Genomic DNA, 16,250 nt, shown 5'->3' with positions numbered 1-16,250 from the left:
CTGCTATATCTTGTTAAATTCCCGCTACAGTAGATTCTTCATTATTTTTCTTCAGCACATTTTTATAATTAATCATTTTATTCATTTTGTGCTACGTATTGTCATAGTCATTTTATACAAAAATTATTTTATACCTTTTGTATTTTCTTTTATAATGTCCTTGTTTTTAATTATGTACAATTTGTTTTACTTAACACACTAAAATGAGTATTATACTGATGAATTACTGTTTCAGTTACGTATTTGATAATGTTTAGAGCTTATGAAGTTACCAGAACCAACAGCTGGCGCGCCCTACGCTACGTTTACTTGTTATTGTAATTAATTGCCATACGTTCAGTTCAATGTCAGTTCTTATAATGAGCTGCACCTCTGGACTGAGTCTTCCTGTTTTTGATGGAGGACTTAATATACGATAAACTTTATCCAAACGATTGATAGGATACATCATTTACTGAAAGTTTATTTACGGTTGCTGTTGTCAGCTATGTTTAAATTTGCATGATGTAATTGTTCATTTCTGCCCAGAAACCCTCCACACCTTTCATAATGTTATGCGATGTATCTGTGTCATTAATTATTGTTATATTGCACACATGGATCATAGGAATGGAGAAAAACTTCTAGTGGGCTACAATATAAGCTCTCTTTCCGTTAATTATGCATTGCTATCCGTTAATATACTTTAGGATATAATCAGAATACCAAACTGCATTATACTGAGCCATAAGAAACACGATATATACATGTTATATTTATGCGTAAATTTACAATATTTTGAGACGGCGGAGTGTATGCCACCGAGAATAACGGGAATTTTGAAACTACATAACATGCAATATTCTTTGTCCATCTTACTTTCTTATTATTTCACATTCGTTCTCTAGGATCCACTGTCTTTTCGCGAAGTGTGACACTACTTGGCGCTGTTCTCAGCCGCAGCACACACTGAGCTAGGCAACTTACACTGTCTGATCAAAAGTCTCCAACACACCTATTAGTGGACCTTGAGGTGTGTTTACATCTATGCAACTTGCGGCTATTCGCCGTGTCGCTGTAGCTTGCCATATACGGAAGAAGACGCGCCCAGTGTGAATACAGGTGTGAATGGAATCAGTCGCATGCACATGTTGAGGAAGAGGCATGCAACCAACACGCGAGCCTCTACTTGCTTGTGGGGCAAGCACAGTCACAGGGCGTCTAGGCGCAGGGCGCACAGCTGTAAACTGACCTTTAATATGGGGTGTGTCCGCCCTTTGCCTTTCTCACGACTTTGTTGTGGACACTTTCAGTGAGCTTTCAGAATGTCTGTGGAGGAATGGCAGCTCATTGTTCCTCAAGAGCAGGACCCAGAAAAAAAAGTGATGTTGAACGTTAGGGCCGGGAGCGAAGTAGACGATATAACTCACAGGGTTCACGTCCTGACTATGGGCAGGCCAGTCCACTGCAGGAACGTTACTGTCCACAAACCACATTCTCACAGTTGCTGCTTTGTGACAGCATGCATCATCATGCTGCTACAAACAAAGACTCTCTCCGAACTGTTCCTCTACCATTCGCAGAACACAATGCTGTAACATGTGCTTGTATCCTTCTACGTTTAGAGTTCCCTTAAGCACAGTAAGGGGACTACACCATTATCACGAAAAACACCCCTATGTTGTAACAATACCTTCACCACATTTCAGTGTTGGCACTACAGATTATGACAGGTAACGTTCTCCAGGTATTCCCCAAACCCAGACTCTTCTATAGGATTATCACAGGATACAGCGTGATTCTTCACTCCAAATCACGCGTTTGCAGTCGTCCACTGTCCATTCAGACTCCTCACTGAACATGGACCCAGCAGTGGTGTTCTTCATACCATCTCAAGCGTCGCTTAACGCTAACTACAAAAATTTGGGGCTTATGAGGACCTGCTTGATCATTGTACACCATTCTTTTCAACTCCCTATGCTCCTTCACTGTGGTAGCTGAAATTCTAGCAGCGCCTTGGAACTGAACTCACGAGTGATTCTATCCGCTGATTTCATGAGATTTTTACAACCCCGCTCCGCAGTCCTCGACGTTTCCTGTCCGTTAGTATCTGAGGTCAGCCTGATCTTTGTTTGGCTGTGGTTGTTCACTCACGTTTACAATTCACAATCCTGTCACCAAAAGCGGACTTAATCAGCTTTGGAAGGGTTGGAAATTTCCTAATGGATTTGTTATGCAGGTGAGAGCCAATGAATGACTAGTCTATGTTCTAAGTCACTGAGCTGTCCTGAACGATCCATTCTACTGTTACTGCCTCCCCACTAACAAAATAATTTTCACCGCCTCCTTTCATACGTGTGAATCCGCCTCTCGTGACATCTAGTGATCAATTCCGCATTACATACAGACGTTCGGTTATTTTCGAGCACATAGTGTATATATTGTGAACACCATTAACGTCAATGTCTTTCTCAAGCGCAAATCTTTAATCGGTTTATCAGTGTCCTCTTTCCCCGCAAACATGAATTCTTTTCCTATATGCACAATGTTGCAAACAATAGTGTCGGTTCTGCTCACATATCAAATCCCTATGCATTCTTCATCAACGTCAGGGCTCATTTCGTTCCCACTGATTAGCTTCTGCTTGGAATCCTTGTCTACAACGGTCCATCTTCTCCTCACCTAACCTTACATAACTTCATGTAAAGTACTTTCTCCCATACCACTACACATACTAGCTTCTACATTATTAACCCACCCTAAATTAATTTCAAAGTCTAATAGAAATTCATCCCACACAAAACACCATATTCGTTCACTTATAGTCGTTTTTGACATCAGTTCTAAGTATAATCATTAAACAAATAGTACTATTTCGCTTGTGAACCATTCAGATTTTAAAATAAGCAAGCTACCAAAATTAAAAAAAAGAACTAATCTCCTCCAATTTAAAGACAATTAAAATGAATGATTGAAGATTTCTACTTTCGTGCTGGTAGCATTGGAAAATTTAGAAAGTATCTAACCATGTTCCAATCACTGTTCTAGACACTTCACACACACATACACACACACACACACACACACACACACACACACACACACACACACACGAACACACACATAACTGATATAATGACTGTATTTTTTATATTCACCGAGTGGTTCAGTCATCTTAAAACTCTGATTCCTTATTAATAAACAAACAAGTTGTTACCATGGATATAAATGACGTAAGTGGTGGAGCTATGGATACTGCGAATATGCACTGTGTACGTTAAGAAAGGCATTCAATAATTACGCAAGAAACCGAAAAGGAGAAAGAAATCTTGATGATTTGAATTGAAAAATACTACAGAAGGATTTTTGTTTGATTAAGTCTCAATACTTATACAAATGTATGAATAAATGTGCACTTATTAAAAAGATAAGAGAACATGAAAACTACAAAACAAGAATTATTTGAGTTGAACAGTTATCTTATTATTGTTCTACATTTTTTCCCATCCTCTTTGATGATAAAATTGTTCATGTGTCCACTGCCACCTATTTATGTCCAAAGGACACAATATTTTGGCTATGAATCCTGTCACCATCACCACATCACCGAAACATTGTGTCCGTTGGGCATCAGCAGTTCGCAGTACACCCGCGGATTATTTTGTCAGTTATTGCATATTAGGTAATGATGTCAAGGGAATAACACATATAAATCACAAATAAAGCAGTTGTTCAAGGGGATATTAAATCCATACTATTGCCACAGGGCCTTTCTTCTTTAGTCGCTGCACTCTTGAATTATAATTGGAAATGTTTACGACCATACTCTTTCAATTGGTGTTCATCGTCACGGGAGACACTGAAGACACAGAATAGCACCATTACTTCCCAACCCCAAGAGATCATATTTCGTTTGCTCTGAGTGAACTGCTCGATATCCATATAAACAGTTGTAGCCTTCATTGCTCTGCTTGTAAACTTCTTCCCTAGTTCACGAGCTACAAACGATACCTTAGATTTCCGGGTGCTACACTAACTTTATAGCTTTTTCTGCACGCTTGTTAGTAGACAACTTGGATTCTTTAGTCTGTGCTCTCTTCGCTAAAACCATTTTCCGTTGCTTCTGAAAGGTCTTACTCTTATTGACCATTTTCAATATTTTGTTGCAGTAACATTTAAATTTCAAGCTTCTTTTCCATTTGCACTCAAGCTACCTTTCTAGCCTCAACAAGTTCAAGGCATGTGTTTAATAATTACACATCTATCTCGTTCAGTTAGTTAGTTCTTTGTTAAGTCGGAATGCAGATAGGAATCATTTGACCCGTTTCCCACAAGCAGCTAATTGGGTAGGGCGTTTCATACCTCCACCAGGGCGACTAGCAACTGCTGTACGGTCGTTGGTGCATATGGACCTGCTGCAGTATGTCTCTCCAGAGCAGCTCATACGTGCTACATGGGATTTAATACTGGGCAATGGCTAAGCGAGTCCATACGCTGAATGTCCACTCGTTGTAAGAGCTCCGCCACCGGGACTGTGTGATGTGGTCGCGCATTGTGATCCATAAAACTGAATTCGGGGCAGAATGCACCTCTAAGATGACGCACGAAGTGAAGGAGTACAGTGTCAAAATAACGTTGATCGGTGAGCGTGCCGTATTCAAAGATTTGGAGGCCAGTAACCTCATGCAACGTTATACGTCCCACACCATGACTCCTGAACCACTAAAACGCACATGTTCGACAGTGTTCCTGAGTACATTACGTTTTCCCATTACTCGCCAAATAAGGGCACGTCCAGCACTGTCAAACATGGTCGTTTTGTTGGTCCAGGTGCTATGATGTGAGGAGGCATAATGTTCCATTGTCGTACTGTCATCCAAATCTTGGTGCACTGTACACTCGCTGTTCAACATTATTGCGAAACTTTACTCCACCCACATCTGCGTCTTTTCAGGGGTGCACTCGGCCCCGAATTCATTTTTATGAATGACAATGCGCGGTAGCATCGAATAGCGCAACTGGAGCAGCTTTTGGAACGAGAGGATATTCGGCGAATGGACTGGCCTGCCCGTTCCTCCAACTCAAATCATATCGAACGCGCCTGGGGTACGTTGGGGAGACGTCCACATGCACCAACGACCATCCAGCAGTTGTGAACCGAGCTGGTGGAGGAGCACGTTGAGTTGCAGAGCACACATTACCGTCCTTGATTATCACATATCCTATTAAGAACCATGTTCCGTCTTTTCTAATGTCCAGAGGACCTCCATGAATCGTGGTGACTTCAGTGTGACTATCGTCTTTGAATAAAAGTGTAATTTCTGTTCGTGTCACTTCGTATTTATTTATGATACTGTCTGTACTATAGTGTAGTGTATATATGGATCAAGTTTCCTCGAGCTGTATTACTAGGCAGTGACACATCATGCGAAATTTAGCTTCGTTCTCAAAGTTTATCATACCAGTGTATACCGCGTCTTGCATTATTGGGAAAGGTGCGGAAAAACTACTGAGGACGCTTTCGCATCAAAATATTCGAAAATGAATGTCACTTAAAAGGGCTTGCAAATCTCTCTCACATTACATTAGAAAACTACGCTCCGTACTTGTTGCTTTTCGTAGATACAGAGCAAAACCACGTCAGTGATGGAGGTAAGATGTCTGTCCTTGAATTAACCTCTTGAGCAAGCATCGAACTCTCTCGTCTTCGCTACGTGTTGCGGTTCTTTTAACGATTTCTTCGCAGTCAGGTAGTGCTGTTGTGCTGTAAACAGATGTGTGGCTTCTGATATATATGTGGATAAGTGAAGTTATAAATGACAGAGATAACATCACGGTAAGGTTTTTGGAAGTACTAATCGTGAACCTGCAGTAACGCGGGGCCAGGATAAGTAGGGAGATGGTGGATCCTGGGGGACGAATAGTCTTCTGAGGGGTAAGTTGCAGTGCTGTCAAGTTATTCTACATGCTACAGCAAAATATATCATCTGTTCCTTACAAAACCAGCTCGGATTTCCTTGCTGGAGGGGTTCGTGTTCTGTACTTTGGATGATAGTCGATCTACTATCAACAGTTACCGGCAAGGGATAGGATATCTTGTTCCTCCCGTTACTCAGCAGAATAGAAACTTAAATTTATAAGAGAATAACAAAGGGAAAGTAATAACGAGACGGGCTCACCCTATGTGGAATAATTTTCACATGTTGGTTCGGCGGTGTCGATCGTGACAGACTGACAACGATGACGAACTGATTTTTCCACGAGACGCTGATGGCTTTGCAGGGAGTAAACGATACCTCTACACAATGCACAACGGTGTAGGGAAGTGGAGACGAATATTTTTATATAGGACACTTGTGGTCGATCAAGCCGGGAAACAACATCAATTTGGCCTCCAAAAGCTACCTAAGCTACTGTACATGTGCGAGATGTTTAATATCTTCTCGCTCTCTTACGCTACCGGCTTACTCGACTATTTCGTTAACATTACTTATTTCAGCTTTCCCTTGAGGGTAATTAAAGAAAAAAGACTTTTTTAAACTTTATGCAAAAACTAATTACGTTCACAATTCGATCTAAACTTAACCCTTACAAGGACAGTAGTTTCGTAGTAAGTAGGGCAGACAAACAAAATTATGTAATTCTTAGTTTTATACCGATAAAATCCAAGATATCTTGAGTTAAAATTTATAAAAATGTCAATTTTACATTTTGTGAATGTAAGAACAATGGTATTCGTCTCGATTTCTCCTACATCACTGAGGCATGTTGTAAACAGATATCGTTTACACCATGTATACTCGTACCTCGTCATTTAAATTTGTAGAGTCTTCGACTACGTTGCTGAGGACACCAACTCAATCAGGGTTGACCTATAGGAACCTTCCCAGACTGTTGTATCGTATATGCCAAGGGCAAGTATGTCCCAAAGGAAGCAAGACGGCTGCCACATAATACAAAGTACGCGCCTAGTATGCTGTATCGCTGGTGCTAGCGGGATACCTGGTAACCCTGCGTCTTTACGGCCAAAGTTGGAGCCATTTTTACCGCTTCTACACTTTTGAAGCAGCTTTAGTTCACATATTGGCAACGTTGCTGTTCAATAAATGTTCCGTCAATGACACACTTAAAGGGACAGAAGTAAAAGTGGAGGACAGTTTTGTGAGGTGACTAGCTGTTCTGTCTGTTTCTAATTATTACGTTTAATCGACTGATTAAAGTTTGGTACTCCAACGGTAAATAATTTTTAATTACAACAGATAAACGGGTTCGTTACATTCAGCTCATTCATTACAGCAATTAGCAATATCCTACTTTATGTCAACATCTACATGCCTGTAGCTACTCTGCAAATCAAACTTAAGTGTCTGGCAGAGATTTCATCGAACCGCTTTCACAATAACTCTCTATTATTCTACTCTTGAACGGCGCGCGGAAAAAAACTAATGTCTATATCTTTCCGTGCGAGCTCTGATTTCTTTTATTTTATTATAATGATCGTTTCTGCCCATGTAAGTCGGCGTCAGCAAAATATTTTCGCTTTCCGAGCAGAAAGCTAGTGATTGAAATTTCGTGAGAAGATACCACCGCAGCGAGAAATGCCTTTGTTTTAAAGATGTCAATGCCAAATCCAGTTTCATGTCCGTGACACTCTCTCCCCCATTTCTCGACAATAAAAAACGTGTTGCCCTTGTTTCAACTTTCTAGGTGTCGTCAGTTAATATTATCTGGTAAAGATCCCACTGTGCACAGCAGTTTTCTATAAGAGGATGGAAAAGCGTAGTAGGCAGTCTCTTTAGAGAGAGAACCCGACAAAATTCTGGTCTTACGTAAAATCCCTAAGTGGGTCTAAGGCTTCCATTCAGTCACTTGTTGATCAGTCTGGTGTGGCAGTTGGGGATAGCGACACGAAAGCCGAAAATTTAAATTTCACGTTTAAGAAATCGTTCACACAGAAGAATACCCTCGTTTGACCATCGAACTGACTCCCGTATGGACGATATAGTACTGATCAAACCCCTCATGTTCGATCACAGTGCTGCTTGACACAGTCACGTGGTTTTAGTATCTGGCCGTAACGTTGCAAAGCGATATGAAATGGATCGAGCATGTGAGGGTTGTGGTATGAATGGCGAATGGTCGACTTCGGTTTATTGGGACAATTCTAGGAAAGAGTGGTTCATCTGTAAAGGAGACCGCAGGTAGGATGCTACTGAGACCTACTATTGAGTACTGCTCGAGTGTTTGGGATCTGTACCAGGTCGGATTATAGAAAGACATCGAAGCAACTCAGAGGCGACCTGCTAGATTTATTACCGGTATTTTCGAAAAACACGCAAATGTTACGGAGATGTTTCGGGAACTCAAATGGGAATCCCATGAGGGAAGGCGACGTTCTTTTCGAGGAACAATAATGAGAAAATTTAGAAAACCGGTATTTGAAGCTGACTGCAGAACGATTCTGTTGCCGCTAGAAAACATTGCGCGCAAGGACCACAAACATAAGATACGAGGAATTAGGGCTCTTAAGGAGACACATAAATAGTCGTTTTCTCTCGTTCTGTTCGCTAGTGGAACAGGAAAGAAAATGACTAGTAATGGTACGAAGTACCCTCTGCCACGCACCGTAATGTGAATTGCGGGGTGTAGATGTAGATGTGTTGTTGTGGGGTAGGCGTTTTGTTGGCAGAACACTTAGAAAATATAACAGATCCACTAAACAGACTTCCTACACTACGCTTGTCCGTCCTCTTTTGGAGTACTGCTGCGCGGTCTGGGATCCTTACCAGATAGGATTAATAGAGTACATCGATAAAGTTCAACGAAGAGCAGCAAATTGTATACTATCGCGAAATAGAGAGAGTATCACGGACATGGCACGGGATTTGGGATGGACGCCATTAAAGCAAAGGCATTTTTCGTTGCGGCGGAATTTTCTCACGAAATATCAATCACCAACTTCCTCCTCCGAATGCGAAAATATTTCGCTGACGCCGACCTACGTGGGGAGAAACGATCATCATAATAAAATAAGGGAAATCAGAGCTGGCACGAAAAGATAGAGATGTTTTGTTTTTCTGAGAGCTGTTCGAAAGTGGAATAACACAGAATTATTGTGAGAGTGGTCCGATGAACCCTCTGCCAGGCACTTAAGTGTGATTTACAGAGTAACCCTGTAGACGTAGACGTAAATCTATAGCATCTTGTAAGTGTTCTACCAGTGAAACTTCTCCAATACATTTTCTGTATGTTAATTCCAATTTAAGTTTTTCGTAATTGGAATTGCTAGGTGTTCAGTTGAATTTATGACCTTTAGGTTTGATTGATTTATCTTGTAACCGAAGTTTAACGACTTCGTTTTAGCACTTATGTGGATGACCTCACACTTTTCATTGTTGAGAGTCAATTGTTAATTTTCGCATCATACAGTTATCTTATCTAAATCGTTTTGCAATTTGTTTTGGTCTTCTGACGATTGTACGAGACGATAGCCGACAGCACTATCTATAAACAACCTAACACGGCTGCTCAGATTGTCGCCTAAATCGTTTATGTAGGTAAGGAACTAATTTATGTAATCACGTTACGTCGTTATGTCTTTTAGTAAGAGAGGAAGGCTACAGCAGTGTCTGGCGCCCCTTTTGGAAACCAAGTTCTATAAACTTTACAGAAATTCACTTTTGTTAATACACTAATAAGATAATTAACTTGACAATGGAAAATGTTAAGGTAATGGGTTACTCGAAGATGTCTGTTGGATCATGTTTAAGCAGTTATTGATTTGGTGCGCTACGAAACCTCTTACTGTTTCGCTGCGCGGGATAGCCGCGTAGTCCACGGCGCCTTGCCACGGTTCGCGCGGCTCCCCGCTGTCGGAGACTTGAGTCCTCCCTCGAGCATGGGTGTGTGTTGTCCTTAGCGTAAGTTAGTGTATGTTAGATTAAGTAGTGTGTAACCCTAGGGACCGATGACTCAGCAGTTTGGTCCCATAAGAACTTACAACAAATTTACAATTCTTTACTGTTTCGTACTTCTTGCTATACCCCATCGGGTGGTTTTCCCCCAGTCACTCATTTAGTAAAGCTCGAAGGCCACTGTTTATAAATAATGCCGAAAAATCGGCCAATGACTGATAGATTCCCTCTCTCTGACGTTTCCTATATAAAATATGATTTATTGTTATTAATACTTCTATTTGAAGTTAGTACTGCTTGGCGTCAGTCATCTACGATGTATATGTCAGCTAATAAGATACCTTCTCACGTAGCGAGCCGGTCCTCACTCGACCGACCTGCTATAACCACAATATGTCGTGACACATACCCTGCTAAAGCTACCTGCACACACGGGAACAGACTCAGAGCTACGCTCACGTTCCACTATAAGCTAATGTTCGAGATAATACCGTAGCGTAAGAGTCTCAATGTTGTTGTTGTTGTGGTCTTCAGTCCTGAGACTGGTTTGATGCAGCTCTCCATGCTACTCTATCCTGTGCAAGCGTTTTCATCTCCCAGTACCTACCGCAGCCTACATCCTTCTGAAACTGCTTAGTGTATTCATCTCCTTGTCTCCCTCTACGATTTTTACCATCCACCCTGCCCTCCAGTACTAAATTGGTGATCCCTTGATGCCTCAGAACATGTCCTACCAACCGATCCCTTCTTCTAGTCAAGTTGTGCCACAAACTCCTCTTCTCCCCAATTCTATTCAATACCTCCTCATTAGTTATGTGATCTACCCATCTAATAACTGAAAAAATTTAGTAAAGGAAAAGGGCGCGATTATGACAAGGAATAAACTAATACGTCAGTATGTATGTCTGTATATTACAGCCTGCTTACACTGCATATTCGTTTTTCAGAGGTAGCAGCAGCGGGAACTTCTTTAATCAGAAGAAAGGCCGTGAGGAAGAGGAGGAGGCTGTGATTAGCAAGAAGAAAGTAGCCGTGCGCAAGTTCCGTAAGCGGCCGTCGCAGCAACCCGAAGACAACGGACAGGCGGCTTCTACGGCGGCACCGACGACGTACTACAGCACGGCAGGCGCCACCAGCTCGCGCAGCACCAGCGGCAACACTTACCTACCACGCTACAATACCATCCAGCGCACGTCACAGACCCCAGTGCCCGTCGAAGCTGTTTCGCAAACGAGGCGCACAACCTTCCAGCAGCGCCCTAGCACCGCAGCTCCTGCAACAGCCTCCAGCGCAGCTAGCAACTATCCGGAGCAGCCCAGAGACAACTACAACACAGTCGCCGACAACTACAACTACCAGTCACGCCAACAACAGAATAACTACAACTACGCCTCATCCACGGCGGCACCGCGAACTAACAATTACAACTACCAAGCTGAAACGAGACCTAACTACAACGCCGCCTCGCCGACGTCTTCCACGCCGCTTGACAAATACAGCTACCAAACTGTGCAGAGGAACGGCAATAGCTTTCCGACTACTACTATAGCCCCGTCTCGAAGTAACACATACTATAACAACGAGAACGTGAAAGGCAACTCAGACTTTGCTGGTACTACTGCAGCTCCTCTTTCTGAAACTACTTTCTACCAACAGAGAAACAGAAATGTTCAGCGCTACGATACATTCGCTCCCGTGACCACATACGCCCCCAACTCATATTCGACAAGGAACTCTTCCCCAAACACTGAATATGATTCAAGTGGAAACACTGTACCCCAGAGGTTCAATACGGGCCGCGACTCAGCTAGGGTGAGTGTCGGTAGTACGTCTGCGGTGACTTCTGCACCGCTTGAAGCTGAAACATACCAGAGAAACAATAACTTCAACCAACGTGGCAGTGCCAACTCATTTTCGACAACAACGGCAAAGCCTGCATACACGTACTACGATGAATACGAAACTAGAAGTACAGGCAGCAGCGAAGAATACAACAATTACAACCCCAACAATTATGACTATCAGAGGACGAACTACAACGCTGCAGTACCAGGAACATTTACTGGAAATGACAGAACAAATGGCGAATCTCTGAGGGCAGCACCCAGTAACAACTACGGCCCTAGCAGTTTCAATTCCTTCCCTAACAGCAACAGTGGAAAACCAGTTGCTAGTTCCAGTACAGGTAATGATCAAAGCCAATACAACTACAACAGCGGGAGCGGAAACTCTGAGCAGTATAATAACAGAGAATCGACCTATTTCACTGAAAAACAGGAAAATTACAACGCTGTAAATGCATCAGTACAACAGACAGCCAGGAGTAACTATTACTCTAATGACGTGACAAGTAGACCTAGCACAAACCAGCAGGTGCCAGCTTTTTCAGTAAGACAGCTACCTCGCACAGCTGACGATGAATCGAGTAGTTATGACACCAGCAACAATTATAGAACCACTTCGCGTCCAAGGTCTTCCTATAACACAAATGAGGTAGCTTCCACTTCTGTTACTAGTAACACCAGAAGTAGTTTTTACACTCAGACGACTGTGGCGAATACTGTGACGACACAGCGGCCGCAGTACACCCAGGCAGCAGTACAGAAACAGTACACCGACGCTGCGAGAAACCAGAGCCCCACGTTCAAGGGCGGCAAGGCGCCTACTGTTGTAAATAACACAGCCTCTGCAGCCAATAAAACTGTGCCAAAAACCGGAGACACTGCGTATGATTATGCTTACTATGATGAAACAGCGCCTTCCGAATATGAGGGCTTGGACCCAATAAGCGATCGACATTTCGGAAAAAATGCAGAATCTCTTAAAGTTGCGAGAAGGGCAACCAAGTGATGAAATGAACTGTAAAATATCTACAAAAATCTGCAACAAAATGTAATCAGTATATATATTCGTCGAATATATTATTCCAGTACACTTCACGTTATGTGAACTGAATTTTACAAACAGTCCTAAGGCAAGTATGTACCATAAATGGTAATGCCAAAGACCTGTTACTGAATGCTGAAAACGGAGTGATTCATCAAGAACTGAAGACGGTGGAAAATAGAGCTTTAAGGTTATACATTTAGCATTAATCACATCAGTTTCATAGAATTATTTTGCAGGAACGCTGTTGTTCAACTGACATTCCAAAGTAGTAAGTGTTTTTCAACAGTAGTTAACTGGAAGTAATAAGTAATAATACCTTTTGTGTTCAAATAAACCTGTTATGGGTACAACATACAAATTCTAGCAGAAAAACATGCTCTAGCTCTCAAACGATACAGCGTAAGATGTTTACCAGTGGTCTCTAGCACTCTGTACTGGCTCAGGTAATCAATATCTCCTGTAAATAAGAATTTTATATAGTAGTATTTTTAAACATTTCTCACTTCATTTGTCACCAAGATAAAATAAAATATTTGAGCAGATTAGTCGCACACGAGTCTTCATATATTTCTAAAAAATGAGAATGTGAACGAGATATTAGCTGTGTATTTCATTTGATTGGACTCTCATTTTCATTTACAGGAAAGTGGAACAATATGTCTAATTTTACAACTATGTTATCTTACATGTTATAGCCTTGTAAGAATTATACAAAAATGTCTAATTTGCATCAAGAGAAGAGCCGGAATAATTTCTATAAAAAGAAAATCGGTGAAGTAAGCTATATCTTTGTGTGACAAAAGTTAGTTCAGTTATTCTCTTATACATGACGCTATGTCGTACAGTATTCATTGATGTAATTTTTTTAATCAAACCATTTTCTTGTCCCGTGTTTAGAAATGAAATTTTCCTGAGACGTCAACTGAAAATAAAGATTTACATCCTGAATATCCAAACCCATTTATTTCTTCCTTCGCCACTATTCACAGAGCCGCTGTTATATCTATCATAGAGCTGAGAGAAGATATGTTAAAGATTTATCACGAAATTACAGTAAAGCATACGAAGGACTGTCTCGATTCTTTGTTTTTAGGACTTATCTACTATGCGTAATAAATGTGGAGCAAACAGTAATCAGAGTATACATAAAATATCGTTTAATTTCTCTCCCGTATTAACACTCAGCGTGTGTGCGCATATATGTGGATTATAACTAATTAATTGTTTATTTTCTGCAGTCGTGATGGTAACAAAAGTTAGTAGCGTATCTGTCTATAGTGCTGGCACGCATTTTGTAAGAGTGTATTTACGTATTGCCATTGTTTATTGCAAGTTATAATATTGTTCTTGAGGTTCCATATTGAATTTTGTATTCTTGAAGTTATGAATATTATTATGGGGTTAGAGTAACGAGTGTGAAATCGAGATAGTCTAACATTAACAATAACTGTATTATTTCTGTTAAATAGAGGGGTGAAGGCATCGGCAGCGGGTCATATTATTTGGTGGTGGTGTCATAAGAGAAATAACGCCAGAAAACTGTTTTTTAGTTTCAAGGAGGGTCGTTTTGATATAAATAGTTGGCTACATGCCTACAGATTTTATGAAGAATATTTAAACGGTCTGATCCGTGATTGTCAACCTCATTGTATCCAGTAGCTACCAAGTATGACGATCATTTAACCTCTGTGCGACATCTACATTCGAAGGGAAATGTTAAAAAATTGTGCGTATGGACACTGTGTGCGCTGATTAAAAGCATCAAATACCAATAGGTGAAGAAATGTCCATTTCTCCGCGTATGTTATCAGGTGGCAGGTGCACATCGAGCATCAGTACACAATATTGATTTTGGTGACGAAATGAGGTGGTTTTGTGTTTATTTCAGATGAAGGAAATAATAGCTGAACTCTAACAGAAAAGCTGACACCAGTTGCTAATAACTGAAGTGGCTTGCGGTCAAAATCTAAAAACAACGATCCACAACGCTGTATCAAGTGCTGCTACTCGAGGGCAATAAACGCCGACACTCTACTGATTTGAAAGAAGTTGGTATCGTGATTTCGAGGAGCTTGGTAGACAGTTCATCCCTCATCACACTTATTCAACATCCTCATATTAAATGTTATGTTCAATAAACGTAAGAAGAAATGTTACAAGATTATATATCATATTAACACAAAACAACTAGACACTTAGCGGGAAAAAAATTACGACTAAACATCATTTTAGTGAAACAGAGTGTATTTACTATATTGGGAATGGCAAAATTTCACAAATCAGCAAGACAATACTCACAAAATGGACTGTCAACATGCAGTCTTGTGCTATAAACAAGTAATATTTCACAACCACCACGAAAGTACGGAAAGCTAGCAGTGTGAGTAGACACGTAAAGAAATCCAGTTACAAAATTTTTAATTAGTACTCATTAATTAAATATTATGGTGCTGAAACAGCCAAATGCAGTTATTATTTAGTGAGCAATGCAGCACTTCCATAAGGTTTTATCGTCAGAGTTACTTGGCACTGAATCAAAATTGCGAGAACACTTATGATGCCGAGATTTTCTTAATACTTCTTGCTGATTTAGATTTGGAGATTTGAACCTCGGTTAAAAAAACCTGAGTATTGAAGTCTTGTAACGTGATTAGAACCGACAGCTAATACAGCGTTTGCTACAGACATGACCACGGTACAGCTGAGCCACCAACCTCCTGATGCGTTAATCGCTCTCCCACTGTCATACTTATGGCTAAGATAAAAATTCGCAACTTAAAAGTTGAAGGTACTTGCAGCTTCGGCATGGAACTATGTTCCAGAACTCAAAAATTTAAACTCACCAAATAGATATCTCACATTATTTGAGAATCATTTAAAATATTTAATGGGAATGACAGAAAAACATGGAATGTCTTAACATGACAACTCAGCACCACCACAGGAAGTAAGTTGACAATTACAACTTTACCAAACGTTTTCCATGGTATTACGTAGTCTTAATTTGTACTAATACGAGGACTAACATTTATTCGACAACGAACTGTTTCTGCAGTGGAACGAAACCGTTTTAGCACTGTCTGAACTACAGACATGCGGCGCTAACAGTCACTGAGCTCTTATGTAGGCGTTATAATTTATTTTTTTGGGTTTAAAAAATTTTGGTTAGGAATACTTTCATTGTCATTACCTTTAAAGTATGGGAATCAAATAAAGGGGAAATAACATACTACTGGGTGGAAAAAGCAAACATCCATAGAAAAGATTCGTAATTTGCGAATAATACAAACTTTCAATTCGAGCAACTTAATTATGCAAGGAAACCATATGGAAGGACAGACAAAGCAGGCTTAAAACGCCTAAAAATGAAGCCATTAAATGTTAGTAGTGTATGTTAGATATCCGCCTCTGCTAGCAGCAGTAGTCATCAGTACACGGAGAAAGGAATACCGTATGTAGCTTTCACAA

The 16,250-nt window shown here is 40.8% G+C and overlaps 1 protein-coding gene across 1 annotated transcript in view; it reads left to right on the top strand.

The window, feature by feature from the left end:
- The window catches only part of LOC126183208 (homeobox protein 2-like), a 49,744-nt gene extending 36,014 nt beyond the window's left edge, over positions 1–13,730 (top strand). Inside the window, exon 6 of the mRNA XM_049924986.1 lies at positions 10,841–13,730. Coding sequence (XP_049780943.1) covers positions 10,841–12,743 — 1,903 coding nt within the window. The 3' untranslated portion in view covers positions 12,744–13,730. The remainder of the gene's footprint in view (positions 1–10,840) is intronic.
- Positions 13,731–16,250: the final 2,520 nt, after the last annotated feature.

Source organism: Schistocerca cancellata, chromosome 4, assembly GCF_023864275.1.
Source record: "Schistocerca cancellata isolate TAMUIC-IGC-003103 chromosome 4, iqSchCanc2.1, whole genome shotgun sequence".
Classification (NCBI taxonomy): Eukaryota; Metazoa; Arthropoda; class Insecta; order Orthoptera; family Acrididae; genus Schistocerca; species Schistocerca cancellata.
This window is presented reverse-complemented; position numbering and strand designations above follow the sequence as displayed.